Source organism: Rhinoderma darwinii, chromosome 4, assembly GCF_050947455.1.
Source record: "Rhinoderma darwinii isolate aRhiDar2 chromosome 4, aRhiDar2.hap1, whole genome shotgun sequence".
Lineage (NCBI taxonomy): Eukaryota > Metazoa > Chordata > Amphibia > Anura > Rhinodermatidae > Rhinoderma > Rhinoderma darwinii.
In genome coordinates this window covers 12,624,950-12,650,563 of record NC_134690.1, presented here as the reverse complement: position 1 = coordinate 12,650,563, position 25,614 = coordinate 12,624,950, and the positions used below count along the sequence as shown (strand labels likewise).

The 25,614-nt window shown below is 44.1% G+C and overlaps 1 protein-coding gene across 3 annotated transcripts in view; it reads right to left on the bottom strand.

Moving 5' to 3' along the window:
- Positions 1-480: 480 nt before the first annotated feature.
- CHRNA2 (cholinergic receptor nicotinic alpha 2 subunit) overlaps positions 481-25,614 on the bottom strand; it is a 107,992-nt gene continuing 82,858 nt past the window's right edge. For all 3 annotated transcript variants that reach the window (XM_075860828.1, XM_075860826.1, XM_075860827.1), the window contains exons 6-7: positions 11,694-12,726; positions 481-1,002 (exon numbers count right to left, since the gene is read on the bottom strand). In XM_075860828.1, coding sequence (XP_075716943.1) covers positions 877-1,002; positions 11,694-12,726 — 1,159 coding nt within the window. In that variant the 3' untranslated portion in view covers positions 481-876. The remainder of the gene's footprint in view (positions 1,003-11,693; positions 12,727-25,614) is intronic.

The window sequence follows — 25,614 nt, the reverse complement described above, 5'->3', positions numbered from 1 at the left end:
TTGTATGGTGGTATTATTTATACATTGTATGGCGGTATTATTTATACATTGTATGGCGGTATTATTCTATTTATGCAACTTTTGAAATGATAAAAAAAAAATGTCAATATTGGTGACTGGTGGGATGGCTCTACTTTTCTTATTGCCCAGGGCCCCATTCTTTAGAAAACCCTGCCTAAATGGCAATATCTGTAGGGGCCATCACTCAGCCAAATTTGTATAGTGGTGCAGCAAACAGAGGACCGGATTGGATGGCACTTAGCTCTCCAGAAAGACATATGACTATAAAACGTCTCCTGTAAAATTATTACAAATTCTACTCAGAGGACAATATAATGACACCGGGAGCTTTCACGCAATATTGCCAAGTGCACGGACCGCAACAGGTATATATTATGGACCAGGACCCATAAACACTCTGAGCGCTGCCATATGGAAACTCCATGAAGCAATGTACAGCAGGGCGGAAGTTCTCGGCAATATGCAAATGTTTTTTTTATTTTATTACTTTAGCGAAAAATAATCTTTAAACTTTTGCATAATCAATATAGCTGTGTAGCTGGTAAAAAAAAAAGTGAAGGGAATGTCACCTTCCATCAGGTATCATTTTCATGCATTTTTTGGGGTCCCTTTGAAAGTGAGATTAAACCTCAAATTAAAAAGTAGAAAAGAAATAGAGGAACCATCCGTGAATAATCTCAACCATTTATTATTATTCATGAGCAAGCGTCCGTCATCGGTAAAGGTCTCCTCATTCCTCCAGAAGGGTCCTTGTATGTGAGTGTCCAGCGTCCATCAATCCAGAAGCCTGAGATGTGAATAGAAGAGTCCTCCTAATAATTGCAGATGGAACCAAAATGCGTGACAAAATAAATCCTATATCATCCCAGCCAGGAAAGGGGGGAGGAATAATCCGATCGTCCCTAACAAACACACAATGATAAACATCCAGAGGAATATCCTGTCGATCACCATCGCTACATACTTCCAGTCTTCTTTTACCTGGGGACAGAGAGAAATTGATGGTTAACATCCATAATAAATCACTGAAAAATAACTATATTAACTTAAAATGACTGAACAGGCCATACTTACTCACAAGGTCAGGTACAGTACACACACCACTTCCCAGCAGGAAGTAGACAGACCACAATGCTACATAGAAGACTGCCCAGGCGCGATATACTGATGAATAGACACTCTCACACCTATTATTCACAAGGTGGGGTGGCTGCCAGGGTCGGCCTCAAGTTGGATGGCGCCCTGTGCGGGGCTCTATTGCCGCCCTCCACAAAGCAAAAATGTACCACATATATAGACACACACATACTGGAACATATATACTGTACATACATAAAGGCAGATATTTAGACAAACAGGCAAATATATATACACAAATATTCTGGAATATATACATACATAAAGGTAAATATATAGACATACAGACACATACTGTATATACACACACACACACACACACACACACACACACACACACAAATACACAGACAGGAACGTATACAAATACATAAAAGGCACATATATACAAGCACAAAGACACATTCACATGCAGACACATATATACCTACACAGGTACATATATACACACTACAGAAAATGTAGTAGATGTTACCTGCAGCCCTATGTAACATCACAGATAATGTAGTAGATGTTACCTGCAGTCCTATGTAACACCACAGATAATGTAGTAGATGTTACCTGCAGTCCTATGTAACACCACAGATAATGTAGTAGATGTTACCTGCAGTCCTATGTAACACAAAGCATGCTTGAGAAAGGCCGATGTGGGCTGAAACGTTGCGCTGACGTATGGGTGAATAAACTTTTTTTCACTGAATTGGAACCTGTGTTGTGCTGCCTATTCGTTTGGAAATATATACGTGGGACTGGAATCTGAGGTCCTGAGGCTTGTGCACACGCAACTAAGCTTATCTTCCATTTATATGTGCTGCTCTTCCTTTTCTACTATATATATATACACACACACTAGTCCTTCTGAATGAACTAGATTATTCTCAAAAAGTTTATTTATTTCAGTAATTCAATTCAAAAAGTGTCTCTCGTATATTCTATAGATTCATTACACACAGAGGGACCTATTTCCAGCATTTTTTTCTTTTAATGTTGATGATTATGGGAACAGTTGTGCCTGTGTGTGCCTATGTGTACCTGTGTCCAACTGTGTGTACCTGTGTGTGCCTGTGTGTGCCTGTGTACCTGTGTCCAACTGTGTGTGCCTGTGTGTACCTGTGTGTGCCTGTGTGTACATGTGTGTGCCTGTGTGTGCCTGTGTGCGCCTGTGTGTGCCTGTGTACCTGTGTCCAACAGTGTGTGCCTGTGTGTACCTGTGTCCGTCTGTGTGTACATGTGTGTGCCTGTGTGTACCTGTGTGTGCCTGTGTGTATCTGTCTGTGTGTGCCTGTGTGTACCTGTGTGTGCCTGTGTCCATCTGTGTGTACCTGTGTGTGCCTGTGTGTGTCTGTGTGTACCTGTGTGTGCCTGTGTCCGTCTGTGTGTGCCTGTGTGTGCCTGTGTCCATCTGTGTGTGCCAGTGTGTACCTATGTGTGCCTGTGTCCATCTGTGTGTGCCTGTGTGTACCTATGTGTGCCTGTGTCCATCTGTGTGTACCTGTGTGTGCCTGTGTCCATCTGTGTGTACCTGTGTGTGCCTGTGTCCATCTGTGTGTGCCTGTGTGTACCTGTGTGTGCCTGTGTGTGCCTGTGTGTGCCTGTGTGTGCCTGTGTGCGCCTGTGTCCATCTGTGTGTGCCTGTGTCCGCCTGTGTGTGCCTGTGTGTACCTGTGTGTGCCTGTGTCCGTCTGTGTGTGCCTGTGTCCATCTGTGTGTGCCAGTGTGTACCTATGTGTGCCTGTGTCCATCTGTGTGTACCTATGTGTGCCTGTGTCCGTCTGTGTGTGCCTGTGTCCGTCTGTGTGTACCTGTGTGTGCCTGTGTCCATCTGTGTGTGCCTGTGTGTGCCTGTGTGTGCCTGTGTGCGCCTGTGTCCATCTGTGTGTGCCTGTGTCCGCCTGTGTGTGCCTGTGTGTACCTGTGTGTGTCTGTGTCCATCTGTGTGTACCTGTGTGTGCCTGTGTCCATCTGTGTGTGCCTGTGTGTGCCTGTGTGTACCTGTGTGTTCATGGGTGTACCTGTGTGTGCCTGTGTGTACCTGTGAGTACCTGTGTATACCTGTGCAGGGCCGCCATCAGGAATTTCAGGGCCCCCTACAGCTAAATTTTCTGTGCCCCCCTACCGTGGCACCGCCTGTTAACGGTACTCCGTCCAGCACTATATCATGGTACCCAGGTCCGCCATCAGGGGGGGTATTAGGGGTACTGATGTGAGAGGCCCGGCCAAACCTAATTGAAAGGGGGGCCCGGCAAACTGCCGCGACTTGCCTTTGGTAGAAAAAAAACAGGCCCCTGCAATGGGGCCCGTTTTTTTCACCAAAAGAATGTCATGAGCTGCGGGCCCCCCTTTCAATTAGGTTTGGCCGGGCCTCTCACATCAGTACCCATAATACCCCCCCTGATGGCGGCCCTGGGTAGCATGGGGGTCGTCAAACACTGCCGCCCGTGCGACCGATCGCGCACACCCGCAAACTCCCGCGCATGCGCACCCGCGACCGCCTGGAACCGCGCACCGAATTTTGAGGCAGATTTTGACCTGCCCACACTATCTTGCCGCGTTTTTTGCCTGCGGCGATTGAGGACAGCAGACAAAAAACGCAGCGAAAAATGCATTTTCTGCCTCCCATTGATTTCGATGGGAGGTCAGAGGCGGAACCGCGGCAAGAAAGGACGTGCTGCTTTTTCTTTTTTCCGCGACTGGCTCCCGTTGATTTCAGATTAAATCAATGGGAGGCGGTTTTGGAAGTTTTTTGGTGCTGATTCTGACGCAGTGTCCGAGTCAATATCAAGGCCCAAAAACTCTGTGAACTGGGCCTTATTGTTAGGGCTTATTCAGACGAACGTGTAATACGTCCGTGAAACGTGTGTGATTTTCACGCGCCTCGCACGGTCCTATGTTAGTCTATGGGGCCGTGCGGACTGTCAGTGATTTTCATGCAGCGTGTGTCCGTGTGTCCGCTGCGTAAAACTCACGACATGTCCGATATTTGTGCATTGTTCGCGCATCACGCACCCATTGAAGTTAATGGGTGGGTGAAAATCACGCCAAGCACTCCCGCAGCCGTATAAACTATGAATGAAAACAGAAAAGCACCACGTGCTACAAACATACAGAGTGTCATAATGATGGCGGCTGCGCGAAAATCACGCAGCCGCGCATCATACGCTGCTGCCACACGGAGCGGTTATGGACCTTTTGCATGCACAAAACGCCACGTTTTTGCGCGCGCAAAAAGCACACGCTTGTGTGAATCCGGCCTTAGGGTAGGAACACACTCGGCATGAACACTGCGGATTTTATGCAACACATTTTATTGTGGAAAATCCGCAGCGTATCACAGTCACAGCCGAGTGGATGAGATATGAACAAATCTCATCCACACGCTGCAAAAATAATGGACCTGCCGTGTGGCTTTTGGCTTTCTAAGCCGCAGCGTGTCAATGTATTCTGTGGAATCGCCGCTCCTCTGTTGCGGAAATGCTGCGGTTCTGCCGCAAAAATCACACATGAGAAAAAAAAAGGTACTTTTTTAAATTGATAAAAAAGTTTAGACTTGCCCCGGCCGTAGTCCTGGTGACGCAATCCTCTATTCTTAGCGCAGCCCGGCCTCCTGTCATGACGTTTCATCCCATGTGACTGCTGCAGCGGTCACATGGTCTACAGCGTCATCCCAGGAGGCGTGGCTACGTTCAGAAGAGAGAGATGCGGCACCAGGACTACGGCCGGGGCAAGTCTAAACTTTTTTTCCCTGCAGGATTCCCGCAGCGGACACGCCTCACCAAACCTGCGCCACTATTTGGTGCGGTTTTGCTGGCGGAATTCCCTGCGGCTACCGGGGCGGATAAGCTGTGTAGTTTTACTCAGCATATCCGCCTAGTGTGTCCCTTATGATGTCGCTCCTGGAGCTGCTGCCGGTCTCTAAATAGGCAGTTGGTCCAGTAGAATTTGGAATTATTTTTTTTTGTGAACCAGCTTAAAAAAATACAAAACTTTTGTGTTAGGGCCTGTTCACATCACCGTTCGCTTCCATTCCGGGGTTCCGTCTGAGGTTTCTGTCGGGTGAACCCCGCAACGGAAAGTGAAAGTGACAGCACAGCTTCCGTTTCAGTCACCATTAGCGCAGTCGACTACGCTATTGATTCCGTCCGAAAACCAGCCGGAATGGTGAAGAACGGAAACCATTAGCTATGTTTCCGTCACCATTGAGATCAATGGTGACTGAAACGGAAGCTGTGCTGTCACTTTCACTTTCCGTTGCGGGGTTCACCCGACAGAAACCTCAGACGGAACCCCGGAATGGAAGCGAACGGTGATGTGAACAGGCCCTAACACAAAAGTTTTGTATTTTTTTAAGTTGGTTCACAAAAAAAAATAATTCCAAATTCTACTGGACCAACTGCCTATTTAGAGACCGGCAGCAGCTCCAGGAGCGACATCATAAGGGACACACTAGGCGGATATGCTGAGTAAAACTACACAGCTTATCCCGGGAGCCGCAGGGAATTCTGCCAGCAAAACCGCACCAAATAGTGGCGCAGGTTTGGTGAGGCGTGTCCGCTGCGGGAATCCTGCAGGGAAAAAAAAGTTTAGACTTGCCCCGGCCGTAGTCCTGGTGACGCATCTCTCTCTTCTGAACGTAGCCACGCCTCCTGGGATGACGCTGTAGACCATGTGACCGCTGCAGCAGTCACATGGTATGAAACGTCATGACAGGAGGCCGGGCTGCGCTAAGAATAGAGGATCGCGTCACCAGGGCTACGGCCGGGGCAAGTCGAAACTTTTTTATCAATTTAAAAAAGTACCTTTTTTTTTCTCATTTGTGATTTTTGCGGCAGAACCGCAGCATTTCCGCAACAGAGCAGCGGCGATTCTGCAGAATACATTGACACGCTGCGGCTTAAAAAGCCAAAAGCCACACGGCAGGTCCATCTTTTTTTTGCAGCGTGTGGATGAGATTTGTTCTAATCTCATCCACTCGGCTGCGACTGTGATACGCTGCGGATTGTCCACAATAAAATGTGTTGCATAAAATCCGCAGTGTTCATGCCTAGTGTGTTCCTACCCTAAGGTAGCGTGGCGTTTTGCGCATGCAAAAGGTCCATAACAGCTCCGTGTGTCAGCAGCGTATGATGCGTGGCTGCGTGATTTTCCCGCAGCCGCCATCATTATGACACTCTGTTTGTAGCACGTGGTGCTTTTCTGTTTTCATTCATGGTTTATACGGCTGCGGAAGCGCTGGGCGGGATTGACTTCAATGGGTGCGTGATGCGCGAACAATGCACAAATATCGGACATGTCGTGAGTTTTACGCAGCGGACACACGGACACACGCTGCGTGAAAATCACTGACCGTCTGCACGACCCCATAGAGTAATATAGGTCCGTGCGAGGCGCGTGAAAATCACACACGTTGCACGGACGTATTACACGTTCGTCTGAATAAGCCCTAACAATAAGGCCCAGTTCACAGAGTTTTTGGGCCTTGATATTGACTCGGACACTGCGTCAGAATCAGCACCAAAAAACTTCCAAAACCGCCTCCCATTGATTTAATCTGAAATCAACGGGAGCCAGTCGCGGAAAAAAGAAAAATCAGCACGTCCTTTCTTGCCGCGGTTCCGCCTCTGACCTCCCATCTAAATCAATGGGAGGCAGAAAATGCATTTTTCGCTGCGTTTTTTGTCTGCTGTCCTCAATCGCCGCGGGCAAAAAACGCGGCAAGATAGTGTGGGCAGGTCAAAATCTGCCTCAAAATTCTTTGAGGAATTTTGAGGCAGATCTTTTTCTGCCTGCAAAATACTCTGTGTGAACAGGGCCATACAGAAACAGCACTTTCAGACACTTTACTCACCGTGTCTGAAGAGCTGCTCCCACTCCAGTCCTCTTCAGGCGATGTCTTTGGTCCAGACGTCCAGTCCTTCACCTCCAGCCAGGCTCCAGGTAAGTTGTGTCCATGTGTGTGTGTCCACGGCTGCGCGCGCTTCGTTCGCGGGTGCGCGCGCTGGCGATCGCGGGTGTGCGCTTCCGTGCTTTCACGGGTGCCCGCGAGGGAGGTCTCGAGTGCGGGCTTTCGTGGGTGCGTGCTCGTGGACGCTCGTGAGTGCGCACGAGCGGGAGTTTCCTTGTGCGCGCGCGGGCGGTTCGACGGCCCCCATGACGAGAGGGGGGCCCGCAGCTCACGACATTCTGTGGTGAAAAAAACGGGCCCCATTGCAGGGGCCCATTTTTTTCTACCAATGGCAAGTCGCGGCAGTTGCCGGGCCCCCCTTTCAATTAGGTTTGGCCGGGCCTCTCACACCAGTACCCCTAATACCCCCCTGATGGCGGCCCTGTACCTGTGTGTATCTGTGTGTATCTGTGTGTACCTGTGTGTGCCTGTGTGTACAGGGGCGTAACTAGGAAAGACTGGGCCCCATAGCAAACTTTTGACTGGGGCCCCCCTCCCCTGGGTGTCACACAACCCCCCCTCCTTGTAGATAGTGCCTTTTTCACAGCCCCCCTGTAGATAACGCCATACAGCCCCCCTGTAGATAACGCCATACAGCCCCCCCGTAGGGAACGCCATACAGCCCCCTCTGTAGGGAACGCCATACAGTCCCCCCTGTAGATAACGCCATACAGACCCCCCCCCTGTAGATAACGCCATACAGAACCCCTCTGTAGATAACGCCATACAGACCCCCCCCCCTGTAGATAACGCCATACAGAACCCCTCTGTAGATAACGCCATACATCGCCCCCCCACCCCGGCAGGGAACGCTATACAGCACCCCCCTGCAGGGAACGCCATACAGCCCCCCCTGCAGGGAACGCCATACAGCCCCCCCTGCAAGGCACGCCATACAGCCCCCCCTGTAAGGAACACCATACAGCGCCCCCCCCTGCAGGGAACGCCATACAGCCCCCCCCCTTGTAAGGAACGCCATACAGCGCCCCCCCTGCAGGGAACGCCATACAGCCCCCCCCCCCCCAAAAAAAAATGCGACCTATAGTGTGTCCTACAAATAACATGCATCCCCTATCCACAGGATAGGGGATACATGTGTGATCGCTGGCATTGATAGGGAGAACGGGTGACTGAAAGTTCTCCATGATTAACCTCTGACTTCCGGAGTCTGCGCAGCTCAATAAAAATGAAAGGAGCGCTGGTCACGCATGCGCACAAGCACGACCTGTGGAGATCCTGTGGATAGGGGATACATGTCTTTTGTTTAATGGCAGAACGGGGAGATACCTCCCTGCTACCGCTGCTACGGCGGTAGTTACGCCACTGTGTGTGTACCTGTGTGTGCCTGTGTCCATCTGTGTGTACCTGTGTGTGCATGTGTGTACCTGTGTACCTGTGGGTGCCTGTGTGTACCTGTGTACCTGTGTACCTGTGGGTGCCTGTGTGTACCTGTGTACCTGTGGGTGCCTCTGTGTATCTGTGTGTACCTGTGTGTACCTGTGTCTGTCTGTATCTGTGTGTATCTGTGTGTACCTGTGTTTACTATGGCACTTTGATTTGGGTGCTGATATTTGTATTTACGCATGATCTTAATTTACTAAACTGGGGTGTTTTCGGCCCTGGGCCTGGGGCAGCGTGAACTGTAAATAATGTCCTGAGGGGGTCGGAGCAGAACGCCGGGATTCTCTCTTTGATTCTCTTTCCTTCATACTCCGGCTTCACAGCATTTTGTGGGTTCAAATTAAACCCCCACCTCCAATCTCTACCCTATCCAATATCCCTAAGTGCAGTATAGTCATCCTCAATGGTGTACATCAAGAACGGGGCCCCAACAGCAAATTTAAAATAGAACCGCTAACCACCCATTACCGGCGGTCCTGGGGGTCCCAATTTTCACTTCTTTATTTACTAACATTGTAGCGTCTGTAGAGACCACATCCCAGTGCAGGTTCCCACCACCCACTAAATTGGGACATGTCCAGCCTGAAATTGGCCCCCTCTCTCCAGGGGCCCCATAGTATCCGCAAAGTCTGCTTTTATGGTACCTGTGCCTTCTGTCATCCTGGTTTATACTCCTAATTCTATATTCTACTCCTGACATTTACATCTAAATCATTAATTGGAAAATAATTGTAAAAATATTTTATTAATAAAGGAAGGTTATGGGGGCGGCCGGACATATTCCAGCTCAGACCGTCCTCCCCAAACTGGAATGTGACAACCTCAGCCCCAGGATTGGGATTTCCAGAGTGGATGCCAGGAGCCCACACAGACAGCAGGGGGCGCTCTAAGGCAATAATAATACAACACCAAAGACCGAAGTTTGGAACCACCAGATTCCAGACGAGTAAGGCTATGTTCACACGGGGTATTTTGCCGAGTTTTTTGACGCGGAAACCGCGTCGCATTGATTTCAATGGGAGGCGTCGGCGTCTTTTTCCCGCGAGCAGTAAAACTGCCTCACGGGAAAAAGAAGCGACATGCCCTATCTTCGGGCGCTTCCGCCTCCGACCTCCCATTGACTTCAATGGGAGGCAGGAGAAAGCGTATTTCTCGCTGTTTTATGCCCGCGGCGCTCAATGGCCGCGGGCGAAAAACGGCGCGATAATTGCCGCGAAAATCGGAGTGCAGGGAGAGGAATATCTGCCTCAAAGTTCCAAACGGAATTTTGAGGCAGATATTCCTCCCCCAAAATACTCCGTGTGAACATAGCCTAAGAGAATTTGTTATTATGTGGACTTGGACTTGCAAGAATTTTTCAGCTCCAATTTTTTTTTTCCTCAAAAGATATTAAGGATTTTCTAAGATGATCCAAATCTACTACAGGGATGTTGGCTCCTTACCGGAGGGTATGGGAGCAATTCAGATGTTCTTATATTCTTTTGTAAGGACAGCCGGTGTATCTAATCCTATCATGTGTGATACTGTCTTCTGAGCCACTGTATCTAACCTTATATGTATAATACTGTCTGCTGAACCAGTGTATCTAAGCCTATCATGTGTAATACTGTATACTGAGCCAGTGTATCTAAGCCTATCATGTGTGATACGGTCTGCTGAGCCTGTGTATCTAAGCCTAACATTTGTTATACTGTGCTGTTGTATCTAGTCCCACTGTGTAATACTGTCAGTTGTGGTATACTGCCTGCTAATCCTATATGTGTGATGCCATCTTCTAAAAATATGTATCTAACCTTATGTGTAAAACAGTCTTCTGAACATGTGTATCTAAGCCTATACAGTAATGTGTTATACCGTCTTCTGAACATGTGTATCTAAGCCCATCATGTGCTATACTGTATGCTGATCTCCTGTGTCTAAGCCTATGATAGGTGACTGTCTGTTTAGTTGTGTATCTAATCCTAACTTGTGTGATACTGCCTGCTGAGCTGCTGTATCTAAGCTATAATGTGAGACTGATTGCTCAGCCTGTGTATCTAATCCTATTCTGAAGGATGGTTTATTTGCTTTCATTCTCTGTATTAAATTACATTGTGAACTATCAAGCAGGTTGACAAATTCATATTCCACCTGCAAAGACTTCCTCCCCCTGTTTCAAGAAATATATATATATATATATATATATATATATATATATATATTATATATATATATACACATATATATATATATATATATATATATATATATATATATATATATTTCTTGGGTCTTAAAGCAACATACGAGTTTTATTCACTAAATGTATTCTTTAAGACAAGTATATTAATGCTGAGCTTGTTTGATGTGCTGTATGTGTCTCTGAGTTTTTATCTAGAGTTTGATACGGATAAATGTGTATTTGACCTTGGTAATTGCAATAGTATGAACGAAGAAGAAGCGAAGAAAGGGGAGTGAGGGGAGAGGGACAAGAAGTTTGTTCTAGTCTAAGGGTAAAAGATACTTCTGGTGGGAAGAGAACAAGCTACTGTATTCCATTTAGAGGCAGGTGTTAAGTGACGTAAGTATATAATGAAGAATTATAATATTACATTTGAAATGTATCATGTCTGTGATTGGCTGAATATTAAATATTCTCATTGTATGCTATTGGCTGAATCAGAGTTATTGTCACATTGCCTCTGATTGGTTAACCTCAATCCTACACCCCTTTGAATGATTGAGTTTGGCAGTAAACCTCAGAGGAGTATTTTTGAACATACAAGCAATGTCTGTGAGTCTAATCCCTCTCCGATATATATCGACCTAATCTATGATTAGGAGCTGGATACATTTCCTGGAGTGAGTGTCTGTTGGAAAATTCGTCTAAATTTCAGTCTAATATATTTTGAGCGATGACTTCCTCAACACTATCATATGTGATACTATCTGCGAAGCCTGTATATCTAAGCCTATCATGTGTGATACTGTCTGCTGAGCCAATGTATCTAAGCCCATCATGTGTGATACTGTCTGCTGAGCCAATGTATCTAAGCCTGCCATGTGTGATATTGTGAAAGAAACATGTAATACTACAGACCCCATCATAAAATTATACCTTAACAACCACTCAACTAAATCTTGTCCTTCATCACACAAGGTAACCAATGTAGGTCACCCAGGATTCAATGCTAAGAATAAGAGTTTTACTTACAGAAAAGTCGGCGTCTTCAGCCCGCAGGTGGTCTGCTATGTAGTGTACTCCTTCTAAAGCTTTTAAAATACTCGGGGAGAGCAAGAAATTAGGTTCAACATTCTCCACTTTGCTCTGACGAGGGGTTTGACACTGACCCCCAGGCACTGGGTGGTTATAGTCATAACGATACTGAAGGTTGTGGCTGGAGATGTGATGCAAGTGGCAAGGTGGCATCTCAGCCTCCGGTTCCGCCCACTTCTCATCCACATCTGTCTCCATCCAATATTTGGAAGTGCTGAGTTTAAGTTCTGGGGGGTCGTACTGACTAAAAATCTCCTCTACAGGAGCTGGTGGTCTCTTCATAAAAAGCCACCTCGGTATGTGATCCAGAAAGACAGAACGCACCCAAAGAGGCATCTTGTGAGTACTAGGCGATCGGTGATGGACATTCAACACAAAAACTGTGATGACTATGGAGAGAGTGACGAAAATCATAGTGAAGAGCAGGTATTCCCCGATCAATGGGATCACCAGTGAGGTGGAAGGGATGATCTCCGTGATCAGCAGGAGGAACACGGTAAGAGATAAAAGTACAGAGATGCACAAAGTAATCTTCTCCCCGCAATCTGATGGAAGATAGAAGACCAGGACAGTAAGGCAGGAGATCAGAAGACACGGGATGATTAGATTAATAGTGTAGAACAAGGGCAACCTCCGAATGATAAAGTAATAGGTGATGTCAGGGTAGATCTCTGTGCAGCAATCATACTTTTTAGAGTTGTATGTCCCAACAGCATTGACTATGGCCCACTCTCCACTCTCCCAGTAGTCCTTCAGGTCCACGTTTCGCTCCATGCTCTCTAAGTCAATGTTGGCTTTGTCATATGTCCATGAACCAAATTTCATCTTGCAGTTCTGCTGGTCAAATGGGAAGAAGGTCACATCGATGCTGCAGGAGCTCTTGTAGATGGCAGGAGGAACCCACTGTACCTTCCCGTTGTGAAAGAGGTGAGCCTTAGTCATGTGGGTTATGGCAAATTCACCGTCTGCACTGTTGGGAAAAAATAAGAAAATAAAAACCTATAAATGGATAGATCTTATTTTGCATTATTCTATCTACTCTGTAATGTTCCTTTTCTTGTGCTCATTTTCCTCCTCTGCTGAGTCGTGAACTTTATATTAGCTGCAAAGTGCAAACTGCCCTGAGCACAATTCAGTTTTATTAAAGTGGTTGTTGCTCATTGACCTATTACTAAAACAAGCTAAGATATATATTTTACTACACCCTACAGACCTATAGCCAATAACTACTATAATACTGCTCCCTATATACAACAAGAATATAACTACTATAATACTACCCCCTATATACAAGAATACAACTACTATAATACTGCTCCTATATACAACAATATAACTACTATAATACTGCCCCCTATATACAAGAATAGAACTACTATAATACTGCCCCCTATATACAAGAATATAACTACTATAATACTGCCCCTATGTACAAGAATATAACTGCTATAATACTGCCCCTATATACAAGAATATAACTACTATAATACTGCTCCTATATACAAGAATATAACTACTATAATACTGCCTCCTATATACAAGAATATAACTACTATAATACTGCACCTATATACAAGACTATAACTACTATAATACTGCCCCCTATATACAACAATATAACTACTATAATACTGCTCCTATATACAACAATATAACTACTATAATACTGCTCCTATATACAAGACTATAACTACTATAATACTGCCCCTATGTACAAGAATATAACTGCTATAATACTGCCCCTATATACAAGAATATAACTACTATAATACTGCTCCTATATACAAGAATATAACTACTATAATACTGCCTCCTATATACAAGAATATAACTACTATAATACTGCACCTATATACAAGACTATAACTACTATAATACTGCCCCCTATATACAACAATATAACTACTATAATACTGCTCCTATATACAAGAATATAACTACTATAATACTGCTCCTATATACAAGAATATAACTACTATAATACTGCTCCTATATACAAGAATATAACTACTATAATACTGCTCCTATATACAAGAATATAACTACTATAATACTGCCCCTATATACAAGAATATAACTACTATAATACTGCCCCTATATACAAGAATATAACTACTATAATACTGCCCCTATATACAAGAATATAACCACTATAATACTACTCCCTATATACAGGAATATAACTACTATAATACTGCCTCCTATATACAAGAATATAACTACTATAATACTGCCCCTATATACAAGAATATAACTACTATAATACTGCTCCTATATACAAGAATATAACTACTATAATGCTGTCTCCTATATACAAGAATATAACTACTATAATACTGCCCCTATATACAAGAATATAAGTACCATAATACTGCCCCTATATACAAGAATATAACTACTATAATACTGCTCCTATATACAAGAATATAACTACTATAATACTGCTCCTATATACAAGAATATAACTACTATAATACTGCTCCTATATACAAGAATATAAATACTATAATACTGCTCCTATATACAAGAATATAACTACTATAATACTGCCCCATTGTACAAGAATATAACTACTATAATACTGCCCCTAGATACAAGAATATAACTACTATAATACTGCCCCCTGTATACAAGAATATAACTACTATAATACTGCTCCTATATACAAGAATATAACTACTATAATACTGCCCCTATATACAAGAATATAACTACTATAATACTGCTCCTATATACAAGAATATAACTGCTATAATACTGCTCCTATATACAAGAATATAACTACTATAATACTGCTCCTATATTCAAGAATATAACTACTATAATACTGCCCCTATATACAAGAATATAACTACTATAATACTGCTCCCTATATACAAGAATATAACTACTATAATACTACCCCTATATATAAGAATATAACTACTATAATACTGCCCCCTATATACAAGAATATAACTACTATAATACTGCTCCTATATACAAGAATATAACTACTATAATACTGCCCCCTATATACAAGAATATAACTACTATAATACTGCCCCTATATACAAGAATATAACTACTATAATACTGCCCCTATATACAAGAATATAACTACTATAATACTGCCTCCTATATACAAGAATATAACTACTATAATACTGCCTCCTATATACAAGAATATAACTACTATAATACTGCCCCTATATACAAGAATATAACTACTATAATACTGCCCCTATATATAAGAATATAACTACTATAATGATCTTTTTTATTTGAAAACTTGCAACAAAATATTACAATGCATTTACAAGACAGTCATGACAAATATAGAACAAACCTTGTCTCTTAATAACATCACAAATATTAAACAAAGCATGATATATTAATATTCCTCCAGTATAAATTCAAATTATTTTTCATATCTTTCCTATACACAGTCTTAAGACTTTCCAAGATATTCTGCCTGACAGTATTACAGGAGAGTTCTTCTTTATTGATGACCAGGCTGCATCGCGCACACCACAGATGATACAGGGTCACCACATTTATGACATATAATGAACTTCTATCATATACACTAAGTTCAGGCTGGAAGTCTCCATACAGTAGCTGAGAGTATGGCTGTCCCACTAGATGTGGTAACTGCAGGGACAGGGACACAGCTTCCCATAATTGTATACTGAAAGGACACTCTAACAGTAGATGTTCCATGGTCTCTAGTATCTGGGGACACTCTTCTCTAGGACAGAATCTGTCCAACACGTATCTACACTTAAGGTTGGCTCTAACATACATTTTACCATGGAATCCCAACCATGCCACGTCCCTCATGTGCGGAGGAACTCTAGGGTCATCCAGGATTTTTGCAGCCTGCCTTATATCAAGGCTCGGGGCTTCCCTCAATTGTATATGGACAGTGAACTGACATCTAAGGAGCTTCTTGTACAAATCCTTCCTATGGAGTAACTTGACATCATCATATAAGATCTTCCATTTAATGATCTTCCTGATTATATTGACTCCATACCAAGACACGTTATTCTTAATGCGCCCTGAGATCCTCTTTATGGGGTCACCTATTGACCACACAGACACAAACTGCTGGATCTGACTTTTAAACAAACTGCCCCATAGCTTGACCTCAGCATTCTTACAAAATAAAAAATTCTTCATCAGAAACATAAGACTAAAGAAGAGCTCCGGGCAGGGCATGGAGAGACCACCTTCCTTATGAGGGAGATAGACAATGTTCCTCCTGACTACATTGACCCTGTTACCCCACAAGAAGCGGAAGAAAACGTTTGTCAGTCTGGGAAGTAAAGTATCCGGTACTGGAAACACCACACTGATATATAGAAAGAGCGGGAGGAGGAAGCTCTTCACCAGGCGGACCTTCTCCTGATACGTCAGCCGCCAGTGCTTCCAGCTCAGCAACTTCCCCTCCCAGTTCACCTTCCCTTCATCCACAGCTCCAAACACAACCCCCAAAATCTTTATCTTCTCCTGAACTGTTCTGAAGGGCACCGAGAAGACATCGCTGTCACTTCCCAACCACAAGGCCTCGCTCTTCTCCATATTCACAGCAGAATTAGACACCTGGGAGAACCTGGCTATCTCTTGCTGTAGAGCTGCACAGTCACCAGCAGAAGACAACATGACCGTCACATCATCCGCATAGGCGCAGAACTTTATCTACTCTACTTTATTCTGCAAATGACATTTCAACCCCATAAACTTTTTATTGTCCTGCAATTTCCTTAAAAATGGATCCAGACTAAACACATATAATAATGGGCTGAGAGGGCAGCCTTGCCGCACACCCGACTTTATACTGAAGGCGTCTGCCAAGTGACCATTAATCAGAGGCCGGCTAACTGCCTCTTTATACAGAACCTGCAGCCATTGTACAAACTGCGCAGGAAGGCCGTACTCCAACAACACCTGATACAGGAAATCATGATGGACTCTATCAAAGGCCTTACTCTGGTCTAAGCCTTCTATATATGTCCCCACCTCATGCTGCTTAATATAAGTCATGGATTCTCTAATCAGCAGCAAGGAGTCCTCTATAGTCCGGCCTTTCACACCACACGTCTGATTAGGGATGATGAGATCATCCGCTACCTCACTCAGCCTGTAATACAAGATCTTGGCCAGGATTTTATAATCCGTGTTCAGCAGGGACAATGGACGCCAATTTTTTAAATCTTTCAGATTTCCCTTCTTTGCTAGGAGAACTAGAACAGATTTATACTGCGATTGTAAAAGTTTCCCAGCAGAGAGGCAATCATTATATACCTGCACCAGGTCAGGGGCCAATAAATCCCTGAACTCCTTATAAAACTCGCTGGTCAGGCCGTCCAGACCAGGACTCTTCTTGGTTTTTAAGGAATCAATGCTCCGCTTTACCTCCTCCTCAGATATAGGGTCAGCCATGCTATCTGCCTGCACTGGATCTAATTTTGGCAGGGTCACGCTCTTCAGACAGGCTTTTATGTCGTCATCTCTAATCTGACTCCCTTCAAACAGTTTTCCCTAATAATTTCCAATGATTTTATGAAGTTTTTTCTGTTCTGATTGCTCCATCCCGTTCTCATCTAATAGACTCACCAGAAGTTTCTTACTAACCCGGTTCTTACAGGCAATAAAGGGATCTGGGGTATGAACCCCCCAACTATCAAACTGGCCTTCTGCCTTCAGGGACTTGAGGCGATCATACTGCAGCTGTCTCATCTTCTGCTTTATCTGGCGGACGCTCTCGCCGTCTACCTGTTCTCCACTATTCATCTTACTATATAGACGGCTCAGTAGCAGTCTCAGGGCAGAATACCTCATATACTCCATATTACTCCGTCTCTTTGCAGCTCTTATACTAAACTGCTTGATGTCTCTTTTCATGTCCTCCCACCACTCCGCTGTGTCATCGCACATACACTGGGTAGTTCTCCGGTCATTATAAAATGCGATAAAGGACTCTTTAAACTGTGGATCCTGGAGCGCAGAGCTATTTACCTTCCAGTAGCCCTTACCATAGACCACAGCATCGTCCAGATCCAGCGTTACACTCACCATACAATGGTCAGAGAACTCTATAGGACTTATCCTATACTGAGAACACTTCAATTCTTTCTTAATGTACACACGGTCTATTCTGCTTGCATGACCTCCCTTATGATAAGTGTAAGCTTTACGACTACAATGTAGACCATAGGGGTCCACTAAATGAGCCTGCTGGACAAAATTATTGAGAAAATTTTCATCATATCTCAATCTTTTGTGACTACTGGAACGATCCACATTACTGGAGACACTATTGAAATCACCACTCAAAATAAAGACCTTAGAAGTAAAACAATAGGGCTTAATATTTTGGAATAATTCCCTCCTCTCTTTCCTGGTTTGCTGGGCATAGATATTAATGACTCTATAATGTACAGTGTCCAGGGTAAAGTCCAGCATCAGGCATCGGCCGGAGCAGATCTCCAGGACTTTCTCCACTTGTACGTCCATATTATTAAATAGAATTCCTACGCCATCATTTCGTTCCAGTCCAAAGGACCAGAATGATGGTCCGTGTCTCCAGTCTCTCTTGGCTGCATACACCTGAGCATTGCTCTTCAGATAAGTCTCTTGTATAAAGATGATGTCAGATTTGTCGTCAGACAGACGCTGAAATATCGCCTGCCGCCTGCTCCTATTCTTTACACTGTTCACATTGATGGAGGCGATTTTCAGCATCATCCTGGTTACAGATCTTTCCTACTTTTTTTCCTTCTTCCACTGCTATGTCCCGTTACACCCCATCTTTTGGTGGACATTGGGGGGTCAGAGTCTTCATCCTGAGGTTCGTCGTCTGGGTTGCGTGAGGATACTTCCTCCATCTCTGCTTCTTCTTCCTGGTCATCTTCTCCCAGCGCACAGTAACGTCCCCCAGTTATCGCCAGCACTGGAGACTCCGGTGATTTCTTTGCAGCAGTGATTTTTTTCCTAGAAGAATCATCTGTTTTACTTCTCCTTTTAACCGTCTGAAATCCCTCCTCATCCATACTAGTCGCTGCGGCTGGATCAGCTGGTTCTTTACTGGTCGCTGCGGCTAGATCAGCTGGTTTTTTACTGGTCGCTGCGGCTGGATCAGCTGGTTCCTTACTGGTTGCTGCGGCTGGATCAGCTGGTTCCTTACTGGTCGCTGCGGCTGGATCAGCTGGTTCCTTACTGGTGTTGGGCAGATGTTTTGGTGACAGAGTGACTGGATATTTTACTTTTAGCATGACCTCTATTTTCAGTGGCTGGTGACACTTGTGCAGCATCCACAGATGGGACATTCGTCTCTGGAGCAGGGTCTCTGGTACTTTGGCTCACATTCTCGCTGGGACTTCCAGGTTCTGGGGTTGTATCTACACATATGGAGACTTCCTCCTGCTCTTCCTCCATGGCTCCTTTAAAGGTCTCCTCTTTATTATGTTCTGCATGTGGACACTCCCAGAATGTATGTCCAGGTCCTAAGCACAGGTTACAGATGACAGGTCCTGTACACTCGTCCTTCACATGCCCAAACTGACCACATAGTGAGCACTTAATACGGGAACAGTTGAATGCCAGGTGTCTGCCCCCACATCTATGGCACCGTCGCGGTTGACCAGGGTAGTAACATATGCCTCTCTCCGAGCCCAGGTAGAAGGAGTGCGGCAGATGTCTGGTCACTCCATTCTCCTGAACCAGCTGGATCTTGACAGAATATCCTCCATTCCAGATCTCCTCCTCATCATAGATCTTTGTTGGCAGTCTCTTCACCTCACAATATCTGCTCAACCAGTGCTGCAAATCTGCCAGAGCCACCACCTCAGACTGGAACAGGACGGTGGCGGTGACTACCTGGGGTTTAGTCAGCTGGATGACATGTAGATGCTCCCAAATCGCGTGCTCCTTTGTATCGTTATAAATACTCCAGAACAAGTCTAGACTATATTGCAGCTTGAAACTGATGTCATAATTCCTGCTGGAGGGAACGTGGATCAAAGCGAACACCTCAGAAGCTTTAAACTTCATAAACTCCTTCAACAAAACTTTCCCAATGTGGAGTCTGGAGGGGATGTTTTCCTCTTGTCCTGAGTACCTGATTCTGACCGCGTTCCTCCTCTGAGGTGGGGGGTTAGTCGGTCTTGTGACGCTGGAGAACAGTCTCCTGTACTGAGGTCTGTCAGCAGGTGGGTCAGGACTGGACCTCTCCTCAGCTGATTGTACTGCAGATCCTCCTGTGTCTGCTCCTGATCGCTGTGTAACCTGAACTTCATTCACTGACACTGCGGACGGCTGAACCTCCAGAACAGGGTCTGCAATGTCCGCCTCAGCCTGTGCCGCTGGTTCATCAGATATCAGACTGTCAATCACCGCGCTGAGCGAGGTCTCACTTACAATGTCAGTATATGCGGCACTTTCTTGCTCACTCCCAGGAGTGCCACTCGCATTCACTTCATCAGTACTGCACATAGAGTCTACTGCAGTTAACCCCTCGTCAGCTGGCACACATTTCTCTGCAGCTTTAGCAGCATTTGTGTTGTCTGATTGCACAGACCCCACACATGATGAGAGATGTGATCCTCCAGCCACCGCACACTCATATCTTCCAGGGTTTCCCTGCTCCACAATATTATACACAGTCTTATAGTCAGTGTCTTTTTTTGCAATGATATTTTTTCTCTTCACAGTTTGGGCTCTGGTCTCCCTTTTGTTCTCAATTGCCCAGTTCTTTATTTTGGGTACTGTGCATGATTCTTTCTGCAATCTCTCCTTCAATATCACCAGCTCACGTGTGCAAACATCCAGACACTCACATTTCATCAGCTTTGCCTTTGGATCAGTCTCTTGGTTAATTTCAGTTCTCAACTTGCGAACTTGCATTTCCATTTTAAAGATATTTTTCTTTGTCATTTTTGTGCACAATTCACCAACATCATGAGATTCAGTTGGCTCACCAGCCACCATTTCCAGATCATCACCTCCACCATCTCCATGCTGCAGGCCAAACTCCAGACTCTGGGCTTTCCCAGGATCATCAGCCCAGGACCCCTCCCCTCCACCTGGGTCAGAAGCCATGCATAGTCCTAACAGGGAGCTCACAAGCACACGTCTATCCTCTCCTATGGACAAGAACATAACTACTATAATACTGCCCCCTATATACAAGAATATAACTACTATAATACTGCCCCTATATGCAAGAATATAACTACTATAATACTGCCCCCTATATACAAGAATATAACTACTATAATACTGCCCCTATATACAAGAATATAACTACTATACTACTGCTCCTATATACAAGAATATAACTACTATAATACTGCTCCTATATACAAGAATATAACTACTATAATACTGCCCCCTATATACAAGAATATAACTATTATAATACTGCCCCTATATACAAGAATATAACTACTATAATACTGCCCCCTATATACAAGAAAATAACTACTATAATACTGCTCCCTATATACAAGAATATAACTACTATAATACTGCTCCTATATACAAGAATATAACTACTATAATACTGCCCCTATATACAAGAATATAACTACTATAATACAGTTCCCTATATACAAGAATATAACTACTATAATACTGCCCCCTATATACAAGAATATAACTACTATAATACTGCCCCTCTATACAAGAATATAACTACTATAAGGGCGGGTTCACACATGGCGGATTTTCACTTAAATTCCGCTGCGGACACTCCGCAGCGTTAATCCGCAGCGGAGCCGTTTCTCCATTGACTTTCACTTTAATTTCGCAGTGTTCGTTTACACGATGCGTACAATTCCGCTGCGGAGCATAGGCTGCGGAGCGGAATGTGGTGTCCGCAGCATGCTCTGTCTGTTGCGGAGCAGTGGCGGACTGGTTGCGGACTCATGGCGGAATTTCTCCATTGACTTCAATGGAGATTCTAAGTTCCGCAATGAAGTCCGCAGCTGTCATGCACATGTTATGTGTGGTGCGGAGCGTATTGGTTTTTTAACATGACATTTCTTCATTCTGGCTGGACCTATGTATTTCTAGGTCTACAGCCAGACTGAGGAAGTCAATGGGGCTCCCGTAATGACGGGAGCGTTGCTAGGAGACGTCAGTAAATAGTCACTGTCCAGGGTGCTGAAAGAGTTAAGCGATCGGCAGTAACTGTTTCTGCACCCGGGACAGTGACTACCGATCTCAATATACATGTATCTGTAAAAAAACATATAAGTTCGTACTTACCGAGAACTCCCTGTTTCTGTCTCCAGTCCGGCCTCCCAGGATGACGTTTCAGTGTAAGTGACGGCTGCAGCCAATCACAGGCCAAGCACAGGCTGCAGCGGTCACATGGACTGGCGCGTCATCCAGGGAGGTCGGGCTGGATGCCGAAGGAGGGACGCGTCATAAAGACAACGGGCGGTAAGTATGAATTTCTTTTACTTTCACTAGGGAAAGTGCTGTCCCTTCTCTCTATCCTGCACTGATAGGGAGAAGGGAAGCACTTTTCCCGCAGTCCGCAGCAGCTAGTCCGCATCAATTTTCTGCACATTTTGTGCAGATCCGCAGCCGTAATCCGCAACCCGGATTAGGTGCGGCATTGATGCGGACAGTTGCGGAGGAATTCCGCCATGTGTGGTCATGCCCTAATACTGCTCCTATATACAAGAATATAACTACTATAATACTGCCCCCTATATACAAGAATATAACTACTATAATACTGCTCCCTATATACAAGAATATAACTACTATAATACTGCCCCCTATGTACAAGAATATAACTACTATAATACTGCCCCCTATATACAAGAATATAACGACTATAATACTGCCTCCTATATACAAGAATATAACGACTATAATACTGCCCCTATATACAAGAATATAACTACTATAATACTGCCCCTATATACAAGAATATATCTACTATAATACTGCTCCTATATACAAGAATATAACTACTATAATACTGCTCTCCTATATACAAGAATATAACTACTATAATACTGCTCCTATATACAAGAATATAACTACTATAATACTGCCCCTATATACAAGAATATAACTACTATAATACTGCTCCTATATACAAGAATATAACTACTATAATACTGCTCCCTATATACAAGAATATAACTACTATAATACTGCCCCCCATATACAAGAATATAACTACTATAATACTGTTCCTATATACAAGAATATAACTACTATAATACTGCTCCTATATACAAGAATATAACTACTATAATACTGCTCCCTATATACAAGAATATAACTACTATAATACTCCTCCTATATACAAGAATATAATTACTATAATACTGCCCCTATATACAAGAATATAACTACTATAATACAGTTCACTATATACAAGAATATAACTCCTATACTACTGCCCCCTATATAGTGTAATAAGGGGCTTCATATGGCCTGAGTCACTGCACACAAACAGGTGATGTGATGGTTTTTAGATTTTGCTGAATGTTTGACAATCTTCACCCCACAGGGGGAGCCACTCTCTTAGGCTATGTTCACACGGGGTCTTTTGCCGAGTTTTTTGACGCGGAAACCGCGTCGCAAAACTCGGCAGAAACGGCCCGAGAACGCCTCCCATTGATTTCAATGGGAGGCGTCGGCGTCTTTTTCCCGCGAGCAGTAAAACTGCCTCGCGGGAAAAAGAAGCGACATGCCCTATCTTCGGGCGCTTCCGCCTCCGACCTCCCATTGACTTCAATGGGAGGCAGGAGAAAGCGTATATCTCGCTGTTTTATGCCCGCGGCGCTCAATGGCCGCGGGCGAAAAACGGCGCGATAATTGCTGTTCACACTGAGTATTTTGGGGGAGGAATATCTGCCTCAAAATTCCGTTTGGAACTTTGAGGCAGATATTCCTCCCCCAAAATACTCCGTGTGAACATAGCCTTAGACTTATTTGTACCTTATTAAAATAGTCTTAAAACATTTAAGCTGAAGATGAAATATAATTGGATTGTGATAAATCTTGTCTGGTGAATATCTCACTGTTCCGAACTTATTATGAGTCATTGGTGAACACATATTGAACTGCACAAAACAATTATTAATATTTCAGATTCTCATACTGGGGTAATAAACCAGTCATAGATGATGGGAGTTATAATCCGAGAAAGATGTAAACATTGACTGAATATTTTTGTTTTTTTGTCACTTATTTCTGTCTTCTCTTCTCTTCCCTTCTCTTCTCTTCCCTTCTCTTCTCTTCCCTTCTCTTCTCTTCCCTTCTCTTCACTCAGGTTTCACTTTCTGGATTGCAGTTAATAATTTTCTCCCTATTATATTTTTTGCCAATTGCAAGGATCCTTGTGAGGACATCATTTATTATCCATTGAAGACTATTCCTGGCCACTTATTTTAAGCAGCACGGGATCGGCTCATTTATAAATCACAGTTGAAACGGAAGAAACAAAATTAGGTTTTCCGAAAATTAACTAATTTGCGTCGGAGACAAAGATGTTTCTTAAACTGAAATAACAAAGAAACAAAAATCAATTTCCAAATAGCATGGGCCATTTTCTATTACTGCAGCCGCCTGGGAGAGGATATTACAATGCTCGATTGTTAATACCTATGGAGGTGAAAACGTAAGAAAGCCCAGGCTACAGATTGTTTAACGGTCTCCACAAGAACAGGGGGCCTTATGATGGAGAGGAAAGGAAAACATTGGAGAAAGAAAAATATAAAAAAAAACATAAAAAAGGACGAAAATGCAGTAAATCATCTGACTCTGTACCTAATAGTCCGGACTTTTTGCCCCTTATTATCAGAAAATTGACCAAAATTTACAGGGTTAAAATGTAAAAGTAAAAAGAATTGGAAGACTACAGTTGGTCAGTGCAAAGGCATGACAAATACGCCATAGAATTTTTTTTTAATTTGGCTGGAATTTGCCTTGACAATTATGGTCAGCGAGGGTAACCTAAAGTCAATTGTTATTCCTTGTGCACGGCCTGAGGGGGCGGAGCATGACACAAAGATTCTAAGAACATAAAAAATTGATCCCTGTGTAATGCTCCGCCCCTTCAGGCCCTACATTACGCACAACACAGAATATCAGTTTGGCGAGTGCTTCTTTAAATAGAACGGCAGAACTTTTGGGACGTACTTAGAGGGGATCCTTGTACCTGGAAACCTCCTTCTGAGCCAATCATGAGAAGCTGATTTATAGAGGACCTGTCATCTCTTCTGACAAGTCTGGTTTAGTAAATACTTGTCTTCCCCATGCATTAACAATTCTGGAGCATCTTTTCTTAGAACTCTGCATTGTCCCTCTTTTATTCCTCCTAGAAAATTATGAATAAATTGACAACTTGGTGTTACAATTTCCTCTGTCGAAGGGGCGTGGCCCTACACAGTCTCTCTCACTCTACACAGACTGACACTGTCCAATCAGTGTTGACAGAGACACACCCCCAACTGGTAACACCCAGTTGTCAATTTATACAGTTCTAGGAGGAATAACAGAGGAATGGCACAATTTTGAATTCTAAGGAAAAATTATCCGGAATTGCTATTTAACCACTTAACGCACCTTGACGTACGTGTACGTCAAGGTGCAGGGGGAGAAGTATGGAGCACGTTCATGCGCTGAGCGCGCTCCATACGCTGCAGGTGTCAGCTGTTTATTACAGCTGACACCCGGCATTAATGGTCAGGAACAGCGATCGCGCTGTTCCTGGCCGTTTGACCCTTCAAATGCAGCGGTCAATCGCGACAGCAGCATTTGAGGCGTTATTGAGAGGGGGCAGCCCCCTCTGACAGGTCATCGGCACCCCTATAACGCCATTGTGGGGTGCTGATGGTTGTCA